Source organism: Rattus norvegicus, chromosome 18, assembly GCF_036323735.1.
Source record: "Rattus norvegicus strain BN/NHsdMcwi chromosome 18, GRCr8, whole genome shotgun sequence".
In the NCBI taxonomy this organism is placed as follows: Eukaryota; Metazoa; Chordata; class Mammalia; order Rodentia; family Muridae; genus Rattus; species Rattus norvegicus.
In genome coordinates, this window is record NC_086036.1 from 27,878,074 (window position 1) to 27,894,721 (window position 16,648).

General features: G+C 49.9%; 2 protein-coding genes across 12 annotated transcripts in view; one reads left to right on the plus strand and one right to left on the minus strand.

Annotated features, from left to right (window-relative positions):
- The window catches only part of Psd2 (pleckstrin and Sec7 domain containing 2), a 51,770-nt gene extending 39,131 nt beyond the window's left edge, over nucleotides 1–12,639 (plus strand). For 2 of the 5 annotated variants that reach the window (XM_039096865.2, XM_039096866.2), the window contains exons 8-15: nucleotides 799–889; nucleotides 2,724–2,767; nucleotides 3,704–3,894; nucleotides 4,058–4,128; nucleotides 4,475–4,632; nucleotides 5,409–5,553; nucleotides 8,411–8,554; nucleotides 10,530–12,639. In XM_039096865.2, coding sequence (XP_038952793.1) covers nucleotides 799–889; nucleotides 2,724–2,767; nucleotides 3,704–3,894; nucleotides 4,058–4,128; nucleotides 4,475–4,632; nucleotides 5,409–5,553; nucleotides 8,411–8,554; nucleotides 10,530–10,739 — 1,054 coding nt within the window. In that variant the 3' untranslated portion in view covers nucleotides 10,740–12,639. Of the gene's footprint in view, nucleotides 1–776; nucleotides 890–2,723; nucleotides 2,768–3,703; nucleotides 3,895–4,057; nucleotides 4,129–4,474; nucleotides 4,633–5,408; nucleotides 5,554–8,410; nucleotides 8,555–10,529 lie in introns of those variants that run through there. The other 3 variants (XM_063277371.1, NM_001107395.1, XR_005496039.2) reach the window with 3 other exon arrangements.
- Nucleotides 12,505–16,648, minus strand: part of Nrg2 (neuregulin 2) — a 181,961-nt gene continuing 177,817 nt past the window's right edge. For 6 of the 7 annotated variants that reach the window (XM_063277502.1, XM_063277501.1, XM_063277503.1 and 3 more), the window contains one exon: nucleotides 14,672–16,622. In XM_063277502.1, the coding sequence (XP_063133572.1) occupies nucleotides 15,860–16,622 (763 nt within the window). In that variant the 3' untranslated portion in view covers nucleotides 14,672–15,859. Of the gene's footprint in view, nucleotides 16,623–16,648 lie in introns of all 7 variants that reach the window. The other variant, NM_001136151.2, reaches the window with a different exon arrangement.

Here is a 16,648-nt window from a genome sequence, read left to right on the forward strand (position 1 = left end):
GCTCATCAACTAGTGAGTAGTTAACCAGACAGAATTTTGGGGTACATCCACCCCTCCCCAGCTTTTTGTTTGTATCAAAAAGAACCCAAGCAGGTTCTTCTGTGTCAACCCAGCTCAATACAGAGCACATGTGTGTGCTGGCGGTGATCGATTGTTGGTCTCATAAGTTGGATCAAACTCTCCCTCACTTGACCTACCTCTGGGAGGTCTTCCTGTCCCACTGTGTGCAGGCGAGAGGGTGAGGAGACTGGGAGAACACACAGAGTTTCTGCTCAGGAGCCAAGAGGCCTGGGTTTAAGTCCTGGTGCTCAGTGACCTTGGGGGTCACAAGAGCGGGTGAGAACATGGGCTCTGATGTCAGACACACTGGGCCCCTCCTCTTCCTTCACACATCACTTCCCCTCTCACCCTTCAAGCTTCTCACCTTGTGGCAAGGAGATATGATAACACAGGTGGAGGTCAATGCCCGGAGCAGAGCAGGTGCCCGGCCCACTCAGCTACCACAGTGCTTCACTCAACTTGGCTCCTGCACTGAGTTTGAAGAGAGTCTTTCATGTTGTTTGTGGATCAAATAGAATTTAGAATGCAAAGAAAAGTTTTAAAAATTCTGGAGATGAGGAATTTTATAACTGCCTTCAGTACTGCCTCATCCTGTCAGAGCAGGGCAAGGCAGGGCATGGCAGGGCATGGCAGGGCATGGCAGGGCATGGCAGGGCAGGGCAGGGCAGGGCAGGGCAGGGTGTGTGGACCACACCAGCCTTCTTCCCTACTCTCAGGCAGAACCATTTCTCCATGACAGAACATTGGCAAGAAGATGTCCTGCCAGCAATTCATTGCCAACTTGGACCAGCTGAATGATGGACAAGACTTTGCCAAAGACCTTTTGAAGGTATTATCTGCCAAGGGTTCTCATACTCCCTTGTCCTGCTCAGCATAAATGGAGTGAAATCTTGCCCCACTAAATCGTGACATTCTAGATCCATAACTTTGGGACAGAGTTGGAGACTGCCTAATTCCTCACCTGACTGTTGTGTATTCTCCAAGAAAGATAGATGGTGAGGCTCTGAGCACTCTGATTTTAGTACTTCAATTACCACCATTTCTAGTAATAACCGTAATATCACAAAATGATAACCATCACTATCACCAATTGTTATGGCTGCCACCCATGAGTATCTCTACCATCACCTCCACCACCACCACCACCACCACCACCACCACCACCACCACCACCACCACCACCATCACCACCACCACCACCTCCACCACCACCATCACTTCCACCACCACCACCACCATTACCACCACCACGACCTCCTCCACCATCACCACCATCACCATCACCACCATCACCACCACCACCACCTCCACCACCACCTCCACCACCACCACCACCATCACCATCACCTCCACCACCATCACATCCTCCACCATCACCACCATCACCACCATCACCACTACCACCACCACCTCCACCACCACCACCACCTCCACCACCATCACCCATAGGGAAAGCCACTCATCCCTGCATCACTAGCAATGAAAGAAATTAGTTTTCCTTTGAGGCTTCCCAAGGTGAGGCTTTGGTCTTGTATAAATAAAAAAGAACAGATTTATTTTGGGGGTATTTATAGATGACGAGTTAATTTTTAGATAGTCTTTTAGTAGTCTTATGGTGCCAGGAGAGGAGTTGAATGGTAAATCTAAAGGAAGATATATATGATTATGTTCCTGTTACAGAAATTAAAGGAGAACATTGTCTCCTCCTCCCTTTTTGTTCAATTATCTTCTTCCCCATCAAGAAGTACCTGTTGAGAACATATCTTTTAGCTCAAGCTGGGCATGGTGGCCCACACCTTTAATCCCAGCACTTGGAAGACAGAGGAGGTAGATCTCTGAGTTTGAAGCCGACTGGTCTATAGAGAGAGTTCCAGGATAGCCAGGGCACAAAACCAAAACCAAACCAAAACCAAACCAAAACTATCAAATCATTACCTATCCATCCATTTCTCATCATCCTTCATCTACTTCTCTATCCACCCACACATTTCCGTGTGCATGGATACACCCATCCACCCAGCCACATAACCACTTACCTACCCATGTACCTACCCACTTACCCCTCCCGCACAAGCTCTCATGTAGCTAAGGATGGCCCTCAGCTCACTATGTAGCTTAAGATAACCCTGAGTTTCTGATCCCCATGCCTCCAGGGGCCAGGATTCCAGGTGACATCATGCTGGTTTTATATGGTCCCGAGGATTAAATCCCAGCTTCATACATACTACATAAGCACTCTACCAAATGAGCTATGTTCCAGCCCTCCAAACAGTCTTTCATACACCAACCACATCTCCATTCTGACACCTATCCATTTACTTCCCAACTTCCCATCCATCCACCCGTCCTGTGTCATTATAGACTTCATATTGAACTCATTGGTGAGCAAGTTAGACATTATTGACCTTGGGAAGCTTACAACCTCCTGGCTAGACAGACAGTAATGACCGCATAACTAAAGATCATCCATCCAATACATCTACCTACCCACTCATTTATGCATCACAGGACACCAAGCAAATACGAATGAAGCACCCACTTTACCCATTTAATTTCAAAGATACTCCCTCACCACAGTCACATTACTGGAGAGATATGGGGTTTTCTCTGACTCTCCACCTGAACTCCCTTTCTCCTTCTCCCCTTTCTCTTCCTTGATTCAGACGCTTTACAACTCCATCAAGAATGAAAAGCTGGAATGGGCCATGTGAGTAGATCAAGGGTATGAGGCTGCTTACCAGGAGAGAGAGTGACGGGGCATGCAGACCACTCTCCATGGTGCTGATTTATTCTAGCCCAGGCCCCTGACAGCCCCTACCCAGATGGCCAAGATCCTTATGGGTTCATTTTCTGGCTTGATTACAAGAGTGTAATGTTTATATTGCTATAGAATGGATTCAACCATGAGTTTAGTTCTGAGAGTGTTGGTGGTTTTCTGCACTGAGGATATTGCCAATCAATAGTGGCTTTTCCTTTTTGGAAAGTAGGGCACGAAGCACAGGTCCCCACAGTGCTAGCAGTGTGAAGATGTTTTGGGAAGTGTCTGCTTTTGGCAATGGGAGGGGGCAAATGCCCTAACTTCTTCACCTGTGAGGGCTTGCACAGCCATTTGCAAAGAGGGTTGGCGATATTACTGGTTGGTGAGGTTGGGAGAGGCTCTGGGTGGTTGGGGGCTGAGCCCCATGACCAAGCTCTCTAGGGAAGGTTGTGCCTTTGAGGATGTGTAGAGGTCCACAGCTCTGGAACGGTAACTGTGCTGGAAAGAGCTGGCATTCTTCTACCAGGGCTCTGAAGGTGGGCCTGGACTTCAGGGCTTTGCTTACTGTTCTATGTTGGCACAGTCTGTGCAACAGGTTCAGTCTACAAAGGGCTGGAGAGGTTAAGGAAGTCTGGGGAGGGAAACTCGAAGACAAGGAAGTCTCCAACTCTGTGTTAAAGGTGAAAGTTAGCTTGGAGACTCTGAATCAAAGATCAGATATCAAAGTTCAGAACTGAAGGGGAAGAGGCTGGATCGGAGCCCTGGAACTGTATTTTATAATCTTTTGTCTCCAACTTTGATGCCGGAGGGGTGGGAAAGGCTATGGCAAGGGGTGGGGGTGGGCAAGGCCTTATTGGAGGTGATTCAGGCTTGGTACCTTCCTAGTGATGAGGATGAGCTGAGAAAATCCCTGTCTGAGCTGGTGGATGACAAGTTTGGGACAGGCACAAAGAAGGTGACTCGGATCTTGGACGGTGGCAATCCATTCCTGGATGTCCCACAGGCCCTCAGTGCCACCACCTACAAGCATGGTGTGCTGACCCGGAAGACTCATGCTGACATGGACGGCAAGAGGAGTGGGTGTTTGGCTGGGGAAGGGGCCTGGGAGGGATGCTGGTGTAGGAGGGACCCACCCTTGGCCACTCCTTTGGGGACACATACTAGTGGATGTCCAGGGAATGGAAGGGTAGGAGTTACTGAAGCAGAAGCTTGCAGCCACACTGCCTGTGCCCTCCTCAGCTCCCCGAGGGAGGCGTGGCTGGAAGAAATTCTACGCGGTGCTCAAAGGGACCATCTTGTACCTGCAGAAGGTGAGGGTGCTTTAGAACCCTTATGTGGAAAGGGCCCACTCAGTCTCATCCAGCCCCTGCCTGGCCAGGACTGGACCTAGAAAAGAGCTAGGGCTTTCTTCTATTGAGAGTCTTACCTGGACTTTCTCAGGAGCTTTGAGGGTTTGGGGCAAGAGACTCTGAAACGCCAAACGGATTATGTCTTGCAGCATTATGGGACCAGACTGGGATGTGAGGGGAGGGCATCTGAAGTGATTGTGTGTTGTGGGAGGGTAGAGGTTATACAGAGGATGGAGGGAGGGAAGAGACAATGGGCTGTGTGAGGCAATGAGCTACAGCCCAGAGTGACATAGCATACGCCACTCAGGATGAATACAGGCCTGACAAGGCTCTGTCCGAGGGGGACCTGAAGAACGCCATCCGTGTGCATCACGCTCTGGCCACCAGGGCTTCTGACTACAGTAAGAAGTCCAACGTGCTCAAGCTGAAGACAGCCGACTGGAGGGTCTTCCTCTTCCAGGCACCGTAAGTAGGAGCAGAGCCCTGAGTTGGTACCCAGACTCCCAGCCTGCAGCATCAGCCCCACAAGCTCCACCCCCTGGTCTCAGGATAGAAACCTCAGCGTCCTGTGCACAGCAGCCACAGACTTGGTGTGTCTGTTTGCCACAGATCAATGGCTGCTTTGGGTCTTACAGAGCGGTGGCTTTCAGTATAGCCTTCCCCATCACCTGGAAGCAGGGTAAAGATACCACCTTACTGCCCACATCTTAGGCCACAGACTCAGTACCTGACTGGATCTGATAAGCCTGCAGCGACTGCAGGTGCACTCTGAAGCCCTGCAGGTCAGGCTGATAGGCTGGGATCCACCCTTGACAGAGGTTAAGGGGGACAGACTCCTTATACCTTTGACCTGTAAGGCCTTCTACTCTGCTGCACCCCTCCCTCTGTGACTAGAGATGGGGGTATTCACATGTCAGGAGAGCAGTTTGTGAAAGCTAAGGGCCCAGTGGTCAGGGGATTGCTTCTGCAGCTGATCCTGGAGTTCACAGGCTCTGGGAACACCAGTCCAGGCTGGAGCAGGTTTATTTCATGGGAGTCCAGACGGGAGTTCCATATCTAGTTCTGACCAGGCTCATTCACCCTCCTGCCCGTCCCCACCCTTCTTTCTCCTTCCTGTCCTTGTCTTAGGTATTAGTGCCTTCTCTGCCACACTTCATGCTGAGTACTGGGAACCAGGTCGGGAGAAGGCTGGCGGTCCTATCACGAGAAATGGAGCCCTTTATGTCCCCTTTTGTCCCCAGGAGCAAGGAAGAGATGCTGTCCTGGATCCTGAGGATCAACCTAGTAGCTGCCATCTTCTCAGCACCTGCCTTCCCAGCAGCCGTCAGCTCCATGAAGAAGTTTTGTCGACCCCTCCTGCCCTCCTGTACCACTCGCTTCTGCCAGGTACAAGCTCCTGGGGCCAGGCTGCCAGCCTCGGCTCAGCCCTTTCTCTGGGTCATGTAGCACTGGGCTGAGGGACACCAGGGAAGGAGAGAGATTCTCCTTCATTCTACCACCCACCCCCACTCACAGGTGGGAAGATGGAGATCCCCACATGCACAGCACACAGAAGCCTGTCAGTGGTGTGATGGGTGACACGGGTCCCCATCCCTGCCAGTGGCTGTATGGGTGTGATTGCGGGTCTGTGGCATGAATTTGAGAGACTGTATGTGTCATAGGGGCAGGTGAAACTTGGCTGGCCCTTTACCCAGTGCTCTATTGGATTGTTTAAAGATTTATTTATTTTGCATATGTGTGTGCATGTATGTGGGTGTGCATGTGGGTGCCTGTGTGTATTTGTGCATGTGTGTATAGTATATATCACATTCTGCTTAATATGATCTGTAGTTCTATCAACAACCTTGTACATGACATAGGTTCATCATTTTTATTTTTCAAAATCTATGTATATGTGTGCGTTCCTTGCATAAGTTCATATGCACACATAGGTGCAGGTGCCCACAGAGGCCAGAAGAGGGCGTCAGATTCTCTGAGTAACAGGCAGGTGTGAGCCAGCTGGTATGGTTGCTGGGATCCACACTGGACCTGGTTCCCCTGGAAGAGCAGTAAGTGCTCTTACCTGATGAGCTTTCTCTTCAGCCCACACAGTTTCATTCTGTACGGAAGAACAAAACTTCACTGTGCATATCCACCATACTTCCTGTATCCCTTTATCTGATGCTCGACACTCAGGCTGATTCTATCACTTGGCTGTTGTGAACGTTGCTGCAGGAAACATAGGTGTGCAGGTATGGCTGTGGTCGGCTGACTTGGATTCCTGTGGGTGTGTTCCCAGGACTGGTACAGTCGGAGCATGTGGTAGTTTCATTTTAAAATTTGTTATTTTGTGTGCGTATGGTGTGCTGGGGTGGAGCACACATGGTAGAGCATATGTGGATGTCGGAGGACAGCTCTGTGCAGTCTGTTCTCTCCTCTTTATGTGAGTGCAGGGGTCTAATTCACGCTTGTTCACAAGCACTTTGTTCACCGAGCCACCTCTGCGACCTCTACTTTTAGTTTTTAAAAAACATTTATTTTTATTATTGTTATATTTTATGTGCATTGGAGTTTTGTATGTGTTTTGTATGAGGGTGTCAAATCACCTGGAACTGGAGTCACAGACAGCTGTGAGCCACCATGTGGTTGCTGGGATTTGAACTCAGGACCTCTGGGGGAGCAGTCAGTGCTCTTAACCACCAAGCCATCTCTCCAGTTCCTGTTTTTTACTTTTTATAAACTGTCCCATGTTGATGTTTGTCTTAGTCAGGGTTGTTTAATTGTCGTAATAAATCACCATGACCAAAAGCAACCTGGGGAGGAGAAGGTTTATTTTACTCACAGTTCCATATAACCATTTGTAGTCAAAAGCAGTGAGGGCAGGAGCTCATGCAGGGCAGGAACCAGAGGCCATGAAGGGGTGCTGCTTAGTGGCTTGATCCTCATGGCTTGCTCAGCTTGCTTTCTATAGAACCCAGGATTGGCACCATCCACAATAGGCTTGATCCCACCAACATTAGTCACTAATTAAGAAAATACTTTACAGGCTTGACAACAACCTGATCTTATGGAAGCTAGCTCGCTTGCTTTCTTTGTTTCTTTGTTTCTTTGTTTCTTTGTTTCTTTCTCCCTTCCTTCCTTCCTTCCATCTTCCTTCCTTCCTCTCCTCCTCTTCTTCCTCCTCCTTTTTTTTTTTTTTAGACAGGGTTTCTCTGTGTAGCCCTGGCTCTGTCCTGGAACTCACTCCGTAGACCAGGGCAATCTTGAACTCACAGACATCCATCTGCTTCTGCCTCCCAAGTGCTGGGATTAGAGGCATGTGCCACCACTGGGCTGTGGAAGCATTTTCCTAATTGAGGATCCCTCCTCTTAGATGACTTTACCTCTCTCTCTCTCTTAAATCTTTAAATGCTTTAGTTATTTCCCTATGAAAACCCCATCTCACTAATGTCACAGATTTTCAGAGTATTTTAGACAAGAAAGGATAAGCAATGGACCAGAGCCTAAAGCTGGCAAGCTTCAAACTTCCTTTCAGCCATTGGTCCCTTTCCTATTAAGACCTCTGTCTCTCCACAGAGCTTCAGGGCATTCAGGGTCTGTGTGGAGAAGCTGTGTGTGTGTGTGTGTGTGTGTGTGTGTGTATGTGTGTGTGTGTGTGAACACAGACACTATATACACATACATATCACACAAATACACACATGTACATATGCACACCTGTATGCCTGCACCACAAGGTATCCACACATCCACGTGTGCAGATCGCTCAAAGGGGCCTCCTCACTGTGCTGTGTGTGTGTGTGTGTGTGTGTGTGTGTGTGTGTGTGTGATGTGCACATGCGCACACGTGTGCACTGGCCTGTCAGTGACAAGGTCTCAGAGGATGGTGAGAAGATGTATGTGCTGTGCAGAGCTTGGGATAAGTGGAGCCAGGCTAACCCTTGTCCCAGCATGCTTTGGTGCTTACGTGGGATTTTATGCGAGGGGTTGTGGTGGAGGTGTCTGTTCTGCAGTGTGTACACTCACGTGCAAATGGAAAGCTGTCTTGTTGACAGAGCCTGCTAGCTGATGTTCCTGTGAGAAAGGGGAGGAAAGAGGAGAGTGGAAGGAGCATTTGTGTCTGAGCCTAGCTCTGAACCTTTGAATTTGAGGACCCCAGTCAGCATCGGTTTCTCTTTGGTGAAGCAGCTTCCAGTGTGGATGGGGATCCATGCCTGTTGATCCCGAAGTGTCAGACCTCACAGACCTGGGCTTGTCTCTGCAGGAGGAGCAGCTGCGGTCCCATGAGAATAAGTTGAGGCAGGTGACTGCAGAGCTGGCTGAGCACAGGTGTCACCCACTGGAGAGAGGCCTCAAGTCAAAGGAAGCGGAGGAATATCGGCTGAAGGAACACTATCTCACGTTTGAGGTAGGAATTGGGAGTCAGGTGGCAGAGATCAGAGCTTGGGCTTGAGGAGAAGGCCAGCTCCCACCCTCCACTTCTGCCACCAACATTAACATGCCAGGGACTCTAGCTTGAGACTTCCCTACCTTGGGGCTCTCTGAGGCAGGTATAAGCCAGTGTCCTCTGGTCAGTCTCCCACAGTCTGACTGTCAAATGTTGATCAGTTTCGCCTATGGCCGGGTCTCTCCAGGAGCCCTTCACATCTACTCTGCAGTCTAAAAACAGAGATGATAAAAGCCACAGGGGGCTTGGGGTGAGGCCTGGCTTCCTTTCATGGACTGAGTTCATCTGCATGCCTATGCCGTTGAAGGGTTTCCAAAGCTATCCCCATTTCACAGAAAGGTAAACTGAGGCTCAGAGAAGCCAGAGTGCTGGCCCAAGGTGGACACGATTAGGAAAAGCAGGACCTAGGATCCTAACCAGGCGATTGACTGCAACTCTGGCATCTGAGTCCTCTCTCTTACTCGGCTTGGTGTGGGTAGGGAGGACATGAAGCCTAGTAGTCAACACTGGGGTTGGAGGAAAGGGTTCCCTGATGGTGGAGAAGGCCTGAATCTGCTAGGTCTCCCTCTTAAATGTTAACAGCAGCTATTAAATAACCCTTCTAAGTGTTTATAAATGCATCCATTTCTCCACGCCCTTACTGGGCATTTGGAAATGTTTTAATCTTCATTGATCTCACAACTTTAACAATTTTTTTCATTACTTTTACATTTAAATTTTACATTTTAAAAGATTTATTTATTTGTTTAATGTACATGAGTACACTGTAGCTGTCTTCAGACACACCAGAAGAGGGCACCAGATCCCATTACAGATGGTTGTGAGCCACCATGTGGTTACTGGGAACTGAACTCAGGACCTCAGGAAGAACAGTCAGTGCTCTTAACCACTGAGCCATCTCTCCAGCCTCCTAGATTTCATGTTTTTAAGAGAAAAGATGGATTTTTATTTATGTGCACCTGTGTGCATCCTCACACCTGCTTGTGAATGCCTATCAAGGGTCAGATCTCCTAGAGTTACAGGCTGTTGTGAGCTGCTTAATGTGTATGATGGGAATCGAACTCAGGCCCTCTGCACAAGCAGCAAGCACTCTCAACCTTACTTCAGCCCTGAATTTTAAAGTTTTAATTGTGGAAACACATAATCCATTGCGCCCTCTCGATCGATTTTTCCTTTTTTTTTTTTTTTTTTTCGGAGCTGGGGACCGAACCCAGGGCCTTGTGCTTGCTAGGCAAGTGCTCTACCGCTGAGCTAAATCCCCAACCCCCTCTCGATCAATTTTAAGTGCATAGCTCAACAGCGGTTATTGTATTGATCCCCAGGCTTCGCTCTTAACGGAAGCGTTGCTCATTAAATATAATTTTATTATCCTTTGAAGCATAGAAGTTTTTTTTTTTTCTTTTCTTTTTTTCAGAGCTGGGGACCGAACCCAGGGCCTTGTGCTTGCTAGGCAAGCGCTCTACCACTGAGCTAAATCCCCAACCCCGAAGCATAGAAGTTTTAAAAGTCAATGTAGTCCCATTTGTCCTTTTTTTGCTTTTATTGTTAATGTCTGTCATGTTGTACCTTAAAAGAAATCATTGATGTTATTTGGGTTGTCAAGTTGTAAGTGAGAAGCTGGGTGTGATTATAACCCCAGTACTCAGGAGGTTGAGGCAGGAGGATTGCTGCAAGTTCAAGGTCAGTCTGGTTTGCATAGTGAATTCCAGGGCTACACAGTGAGATGATGTCTCAAGAAAATGGTGCGTGAGATTGATGTGTACGTCTGTCTATTTTTGGAGGGTGGTTTAGTTCCTTTTGTTGATTGCAAGAGCTGTTGACTCGGAGGCCACGGAGGTTGGTGCTTTGTTACTAGGCTTTTAGGATGAAATCCCCATCTCCAGTTTGTTGCATCTCGTTTGACTTTGCTTTTGTCGTTTGTCTTCGCTTTCCCCAGAAAAGCCGTTATGAGACCTATATCCACCTACTGGCTGTGAAAATCAAAGTGGGCTCAGATGACCTGGAGCGGATTGAGGCTCGGCTGGCTACTCTAGAAGGGGAAGACCCAGCTCTCCGGAAAACACACTCAAGCCCTGCTCTGAGCCTGGGCCATGGGCCTGTGACTGGCAGCAAAGCCGCAAAGGATGCCTCTGCCTCCGATACTTAGCTGGTGTGGCTGCACAGGCCCTAGAGGCAGGCAAATGTCCCCAGAGGGGTCAGTGAGCACAATTCTAGCCAGGGACTGCTTGGACTGAGCTCCAGGCAGTTAACAGGCAACCAGAGGGGTATGGAGAGCCCTGTGTCCACTGAGATGGAGATGCCACTCGTGACGTGATCTTCTTGCATCCTGGGCCATCTCTGGCCTAGACCCTCTCCTAGCCCTGATGCCCTCCAGTCATGGGGCCTTGGCTTGCAGGCCAGACATGTTCTAGGGCTGAAGAAATCCATCAGTTTCCCAGGCTCGCTTCTCATCAAGCTCCCCCCTCGTCTTGTATTTGTGAGGGTGGGTCTGGACTCTGGGTCTCAGCTTGGTCATCCACCCTTTCTCCTCTTTCCTCTCAGTTGACCAGCAGCAGGTCTACGGACCACCAGCAACCTTTGCAACTGGCCCAGCTCTCCTGCCTCACATTGCAATAATCTGGGGCCTAACCTCGACTCAGTGCCAAGCTGGGTCCACTCATGCGTGTGCCCCCTTCTCCTTTCATCCCCTGAGGCCTCTCCAGCCTCTTTTTTTTTTTTATACAGACACACAAATATATATATGTAAAGAACTCATTTAAAGAAGGGTGGGGAACTGCTACCCACTAGAGGATGAAACCAGATGAATGAAAAGGCCCGTCTCGGAGCTTGGCCTGCTAGTGAGGAAGTCTGCAGTGGGCCCTCTGCTGCTCCCACACTCTGGATGGAAGGATGAAGACCCTATGTGTTTTTACCCTTTCCTTTTCTGGCTTACTTGTGACTCACAATCGCTTTTCCAGTTGATGCTTTTGGACTGAACAGGATGAGTGTGTGTGTGTGTGTGTGTGTGTGTGTGTGTGTGTGTGTGTGTCCTTCTCTATCCCAGAAGTGTCCTGTGGGGTGAGTGCCTTGGGAGCACACCTCTGTTTTTGATCTTCCTGTGAATACTGCCAAGGTCTCTGAACTCCAGTGGTGGCCTCTGCACAGACCCACGGGCAGTATGGAAGGACACTCTACCCTGCTAAGCACCACCCTCCAGCAAGCCCAGGCTGGGTGGTAGAGTAGGGTTAAGGAAGCTGTTAGTCCTTAGTCTTGTGGGGAAGGGGGAGTGACAAGGTTTTGATTAGTGATAATCCTTTCCTTTTCCTAGCAAATCAGAAAGGCTAAGCTAAAGACACGGTTGAGAGTAGAGACCCGAGTCTCTCACGGGTTGACATCCTTTAAACACTGCATCACTTAGAACAACAAGTGAGTGTGTGTGTGTGTGTGTGGGTGGGGGTAGCCCTTTTGACACAGCTACCACGAGCCAATCTTTCCTACTGTTTGGCCAACAGTTTGCAGTCTTGGGTGACATAAGCCTTCAACTAAGTGCTTAACACTTCAAGTCCACTCCCATCTGATGCAGGGAGCTGGGAGTTTGTGGAGAGGTGTAGTGGGTTGAAATCCAAATTGTTTAAATTGGATTAGCTGAAGTGCGTTTTATAACCAAACCATCTGGCCCCTTTGTTTTGCTCCGGGGAAGCAAATGCTCGTTTGAATGAGATCAGGAAGGCAATTTAGGGGGGCAGTAAAGAGATCTCAGTTCTTTGTCCAGCTGCCTGAAGGTCCTTTGATTTTCCAGCCGGTGTCCCACTCTCTGTATCACGGGGTGGGGGGTGACAACAGAGGTGCAGGTTCGTTAGCCTCAGACACATGTGATTCCCCAAGCACTAGTTGTGCCTCCCATCAGTAAAGACATTTTTTAGTTCGCTTCCTTAATTGTATAATTCTTTATTTGTAAATTATATACATGTACTACTGTACTAAAATATTATGTACATTATAAAACATACACAAAAATAGAAATTTAAAAAAGATGAGATGAAAATAAATCTAAATCAAAGTTCTAATTTTTTTCCTGCATTCTAATAGACTATCATGCTTCTCTTCCCTGTCACCCCTAACAAGCCCATAAGGACAGGTCAAATCCAGGGCCTGACAAGGTCCCGGGAGGTTTGCTCCAGGGCTCAGGAACTCCTGGTGCCTAACTCTTGACAAACAGCCTTCATCCTCTTCACTGAGGGTCAACCATGTGCCATACACCGTTGCTGTGTGCTGGGGACAGTGGTAAAAGAGACCAATTCCCTGTGTTTATGGGTCTCACCGTTATCAGGGAGACAAGGGGAGAAGTGCTTACCATTGCTACCGAGGACTCTGAGAGGGACTGGGGAAAAGATACTAAAAGTGATAATGCAAAGTAAAGAAACAACTTGGGGAGCGGGGAAGAGAATTTTGACCTAGGAAGCTGCCTGAATGTCCTGAGTGTTCCAGGGGACAGGGTGGTGGAAAGGAAGTCGCCTGCAATGACCACAGTGCTTCCTGAAAGGCCACATACTCAACCTCCCCAAGGCTAAAACCTGAGAGTCAGGGTGGTCAAGAGGGCTCTCTGGTCAAGCGTGTTCCCAGGTCCCAACCATACCTGTCCATTGAATGCTGGCTGATGTAATAAGGGGAGCAATGAAAAATGAGGTTAAGTTCTGGCCTTGGACTCTTGGTGGGTTGGTTATCTTAGAGCCCAGGGCAGATGATGAGGGAGTGAAATGGGGGCCGTACAGGTCGGTGAGTTCACTGAGGGGTCACTCATAGTTAACTGGGGTTGTTTGAGTCCTACTGGTGGTTTCTGGATGAAAACCTAGAAGGCAACAACTTGCAGTCCTCACAGAGTTTAAGTGAGGACATTAACCTCGATCATAATGAGATCAGTGGGCTCGCCAAGAGGTCATAGCAATTAATCTGGGGTCCCACATAAGGATTACTGCCCTACGAAAGCAAACAGACAGCAGAAAAGATCTAATGGGTCACCTGGAGAGGCCACGATCTACAGTCTGTGTAACATTCAGCCCAGCGAGTTTTCTTTCATTTTTTCCCCTTTGTAATAAGTGCCCCTCAGCACCCCATAACAAATATAATGACTTTATAAGTTTAAACTTTTCTTAATCACCTCATCAAGTTTTTCCCACTTTGTGATTCACGGTTACAAGGCACAGGATTCTGCCACTGCTACCTTCAAGACTTCTAGATATCGATCAGGAATTGATGGGTCCATCCTCGTGTAACCGCCACAGCGATGCGTAATATACACAATCGCTTCCCCATTTCCCTATCGTTGCTCTCTGCCTCTCTGCCACGCTCCTCTGTGAGTGTCTAGATCCACACTGGAACCTTCAAGAATGTGCATAAGCGTACACATATTCACCCCACCTCTCTGGAGAGAAGGCTTCAGGCTCTGGCTAGAATATTTGTTCCTGGTATTCTTGGTAGCTGACAAGAAAGACTCTTTACCCTGGACTCTATCTGCCTCCTCCATGCCTGAGATCAGACCATCAAAGCAGCATGTTTAGACAGGCCCTGGCTCTGAGGGGGGTACACAGTTAGGGAAGGAGCAATATCCTGTGGGCTCAGGAGCAGCAGCTGTTCTGGTCCTTCTGGCAATGAGGGTGCCCATTATGTTGTCTTACATGTCCAGACTCTGCCTGTGACATGCCTGAAGCCCCAAGGGTCATCTTTGCCTCCGCTGCCCCAGTGCCAACCCCACAACCCTTTCCTCTTCACCCACCTGGGCAGAAAACTGTTGCCTCAGTCCAGCTTCCCGCTGCAGGGCAGGAACTGGGCTAGAGTTCTGAGGCTGAGTTTAAAGCAGAACGATTTGCGTCAGTCCCTTGGCTGGGTTCCTTAGCACCCAGGGGGACACCTTATAAATGATTTGGAAGGAAGACTTGGAGCAGGTCCTGGGAGCTGGGGCCAGAGGGACTGGAGAGAGGGTCACTTCCGCTCGGGGACTACCTTGGCCCTATCCAATTTTTCTTCCAGTACCCACATGCCTCATCCTAGGCCCTCCTTCTATCTTCCCTCCTCACCTGGGGCTAGGTACACACAGTCAAACAGGAGTTATTTCTGATTTTATTTATAATATAAAAATGTTCAAGTGTCAACAGTCAGGTGCTCGGACATGTCAGGGCTCCCATTTGTTTCTGTTCGGGATTTTTGTTGGCTTTTTAGACAACTGCCTTTCTTTTTTTTTTTTTTTTTTTCTTGACAAATTAGCATTGGATCCAGTTGTGAGGGCTGGCTGGGGAGGGCAGGACTGGAAGATGAAAGTCATAGGTGGGTTGGGAGCTGGGCTGTGAGGATATGGTGTTACTTTATTGCTAAAAGGGGAATCGAATACACTGTTGGAGTGGCTCTTCCGGGTCCCAGCGTGACCATGCATTCAATCTAAAGAATCTGAAATGCGAAGGACATGCAGGCGTAAAATAGAAAAGACGACCTGTAAACGAAGGTGCTGCAGAGGACAGAGGACATCCTGGAGGCCGCAGGGGAGGAGGAGCCATGAAGGTTGGGCCCCTGGTAGAGCTGCCCCCTCCCTAGGCGGGGGGGCTGGTGGGGAGACAGCCTTCTCTGTCCTCTTTCCCTTAGCAGCTGTGAGGGCTGGGGAGGACCTTCCCCATTCTAGTTGCTGTAACGGGAGGCCTGTGTCTCCTCCTGGAAATAACCCCATCTCAATTCCAGCTCGAAGGCTAGGATCCCTGCCCTCTCTGTTCAGGACTCCAGATCTGGACTGGGGAAGATAAAATTTCGTCTTATCTTCATCTTCTTCCTCATTGTTCATTACCCTCAGAACCATTAGAACCTCACAGTCTCTTCTTTACCTGCCTTTTCTCACCCCCACCAGTTTGGGATCCTATAAGCGCCCATCCCCACACTGCACCCCAGACGGCTCTCCAGGAGCCCCAGATTAGCGTACAGCAAAAGGCACCACAATATAGGTTTCTATTAAAGAGTCAAAAAAATTGGCCCATCTCTCTTTTTTTTTTTTGTTGTTTCTTTTTTTTTTCCGAAGCTGTAAATCAGGATGTTACATATAAATAGTTTCCCTATAAAAACGTCTTTGCCGTTAGCTAGTATTATAAGACAATTTTTTTTGCTAAAATGAAAATAAAACATTTTGTTATACTTTTTTCCTTTTATAGAAAATAAAAATATTTTTATTTCTTTGTTCGCTCCTTTTTCCCTCTCCAGTCGGTGGTCTCCGCTCTCCTCGGAGACGTGAGGCGGGCGAGGCGGGAGGCCTTAGAGGGGCCCGGAGTCCTGCTTTGCCCTCGTGGGCGGCCCCCGGCTGTGTCTGCTGCTGGCGCGCGTGCTGTGGCTGTCCAGGGAGTAGTAAGTCCTGCTGTCCGCCGCCGGGCAGAGCGGCGGCGAGTCCGAGCGCAGCGCGTCGTGCGCCGCTCGCAGGCCGAGGAAAGGCGTGCTCTCGGCCGCCAGCGCCCCGTCCGCGTCGTCCGCATCGTCGTCCGAGGCCGACGCCGAGCCGCAGCCCGAACCGCTGCTCAACGACAGCGAGTCCCGCGCTGCGCGTGCGCGCTGCGCAGCCAACCCGTTGAGGCGGGAGCGCCGCCAGCGCCGCGGCCCCGCCGACGTCCTGCGGGACGCGCCGCGCGTGCGCGGCCGCGGCGGTGGCGGGGGCGCGCACTCCTGCGTGGTCTCGTACTCGTCGTCCTCCGGGATGCGGAAGGGGCTGGCGGGCAGGCTGCCCAAACTGCCTCCCAGCGCGCAGGCGCCGCGCCGCGGCCCGGGCCCCGCCGCCGGGTAGTAGTAGCTGTCGTAGCTGCGCTGCATGTCCGCTCCGGGCCCTGGCCCCGGGCCGGGCGGCGCTGGGTGCCGCAGGAGCGGCTGCTGCTCCGCTAGGCGGTAGCTGATGGGCGCTGCGGGTGGCAGCGACACGGCGTGGGCAGAGTTGGGCGACGTGATCTCGAAAGTCGGCACCTGGGTGGCCAGCGAGTAGTGGAAGTCCACGGGCGAAAGGCGCGCGGGCGTGGTCAGGGCTGACACGTACCTGCGGGAGAGACAGAGGCGTGGGTC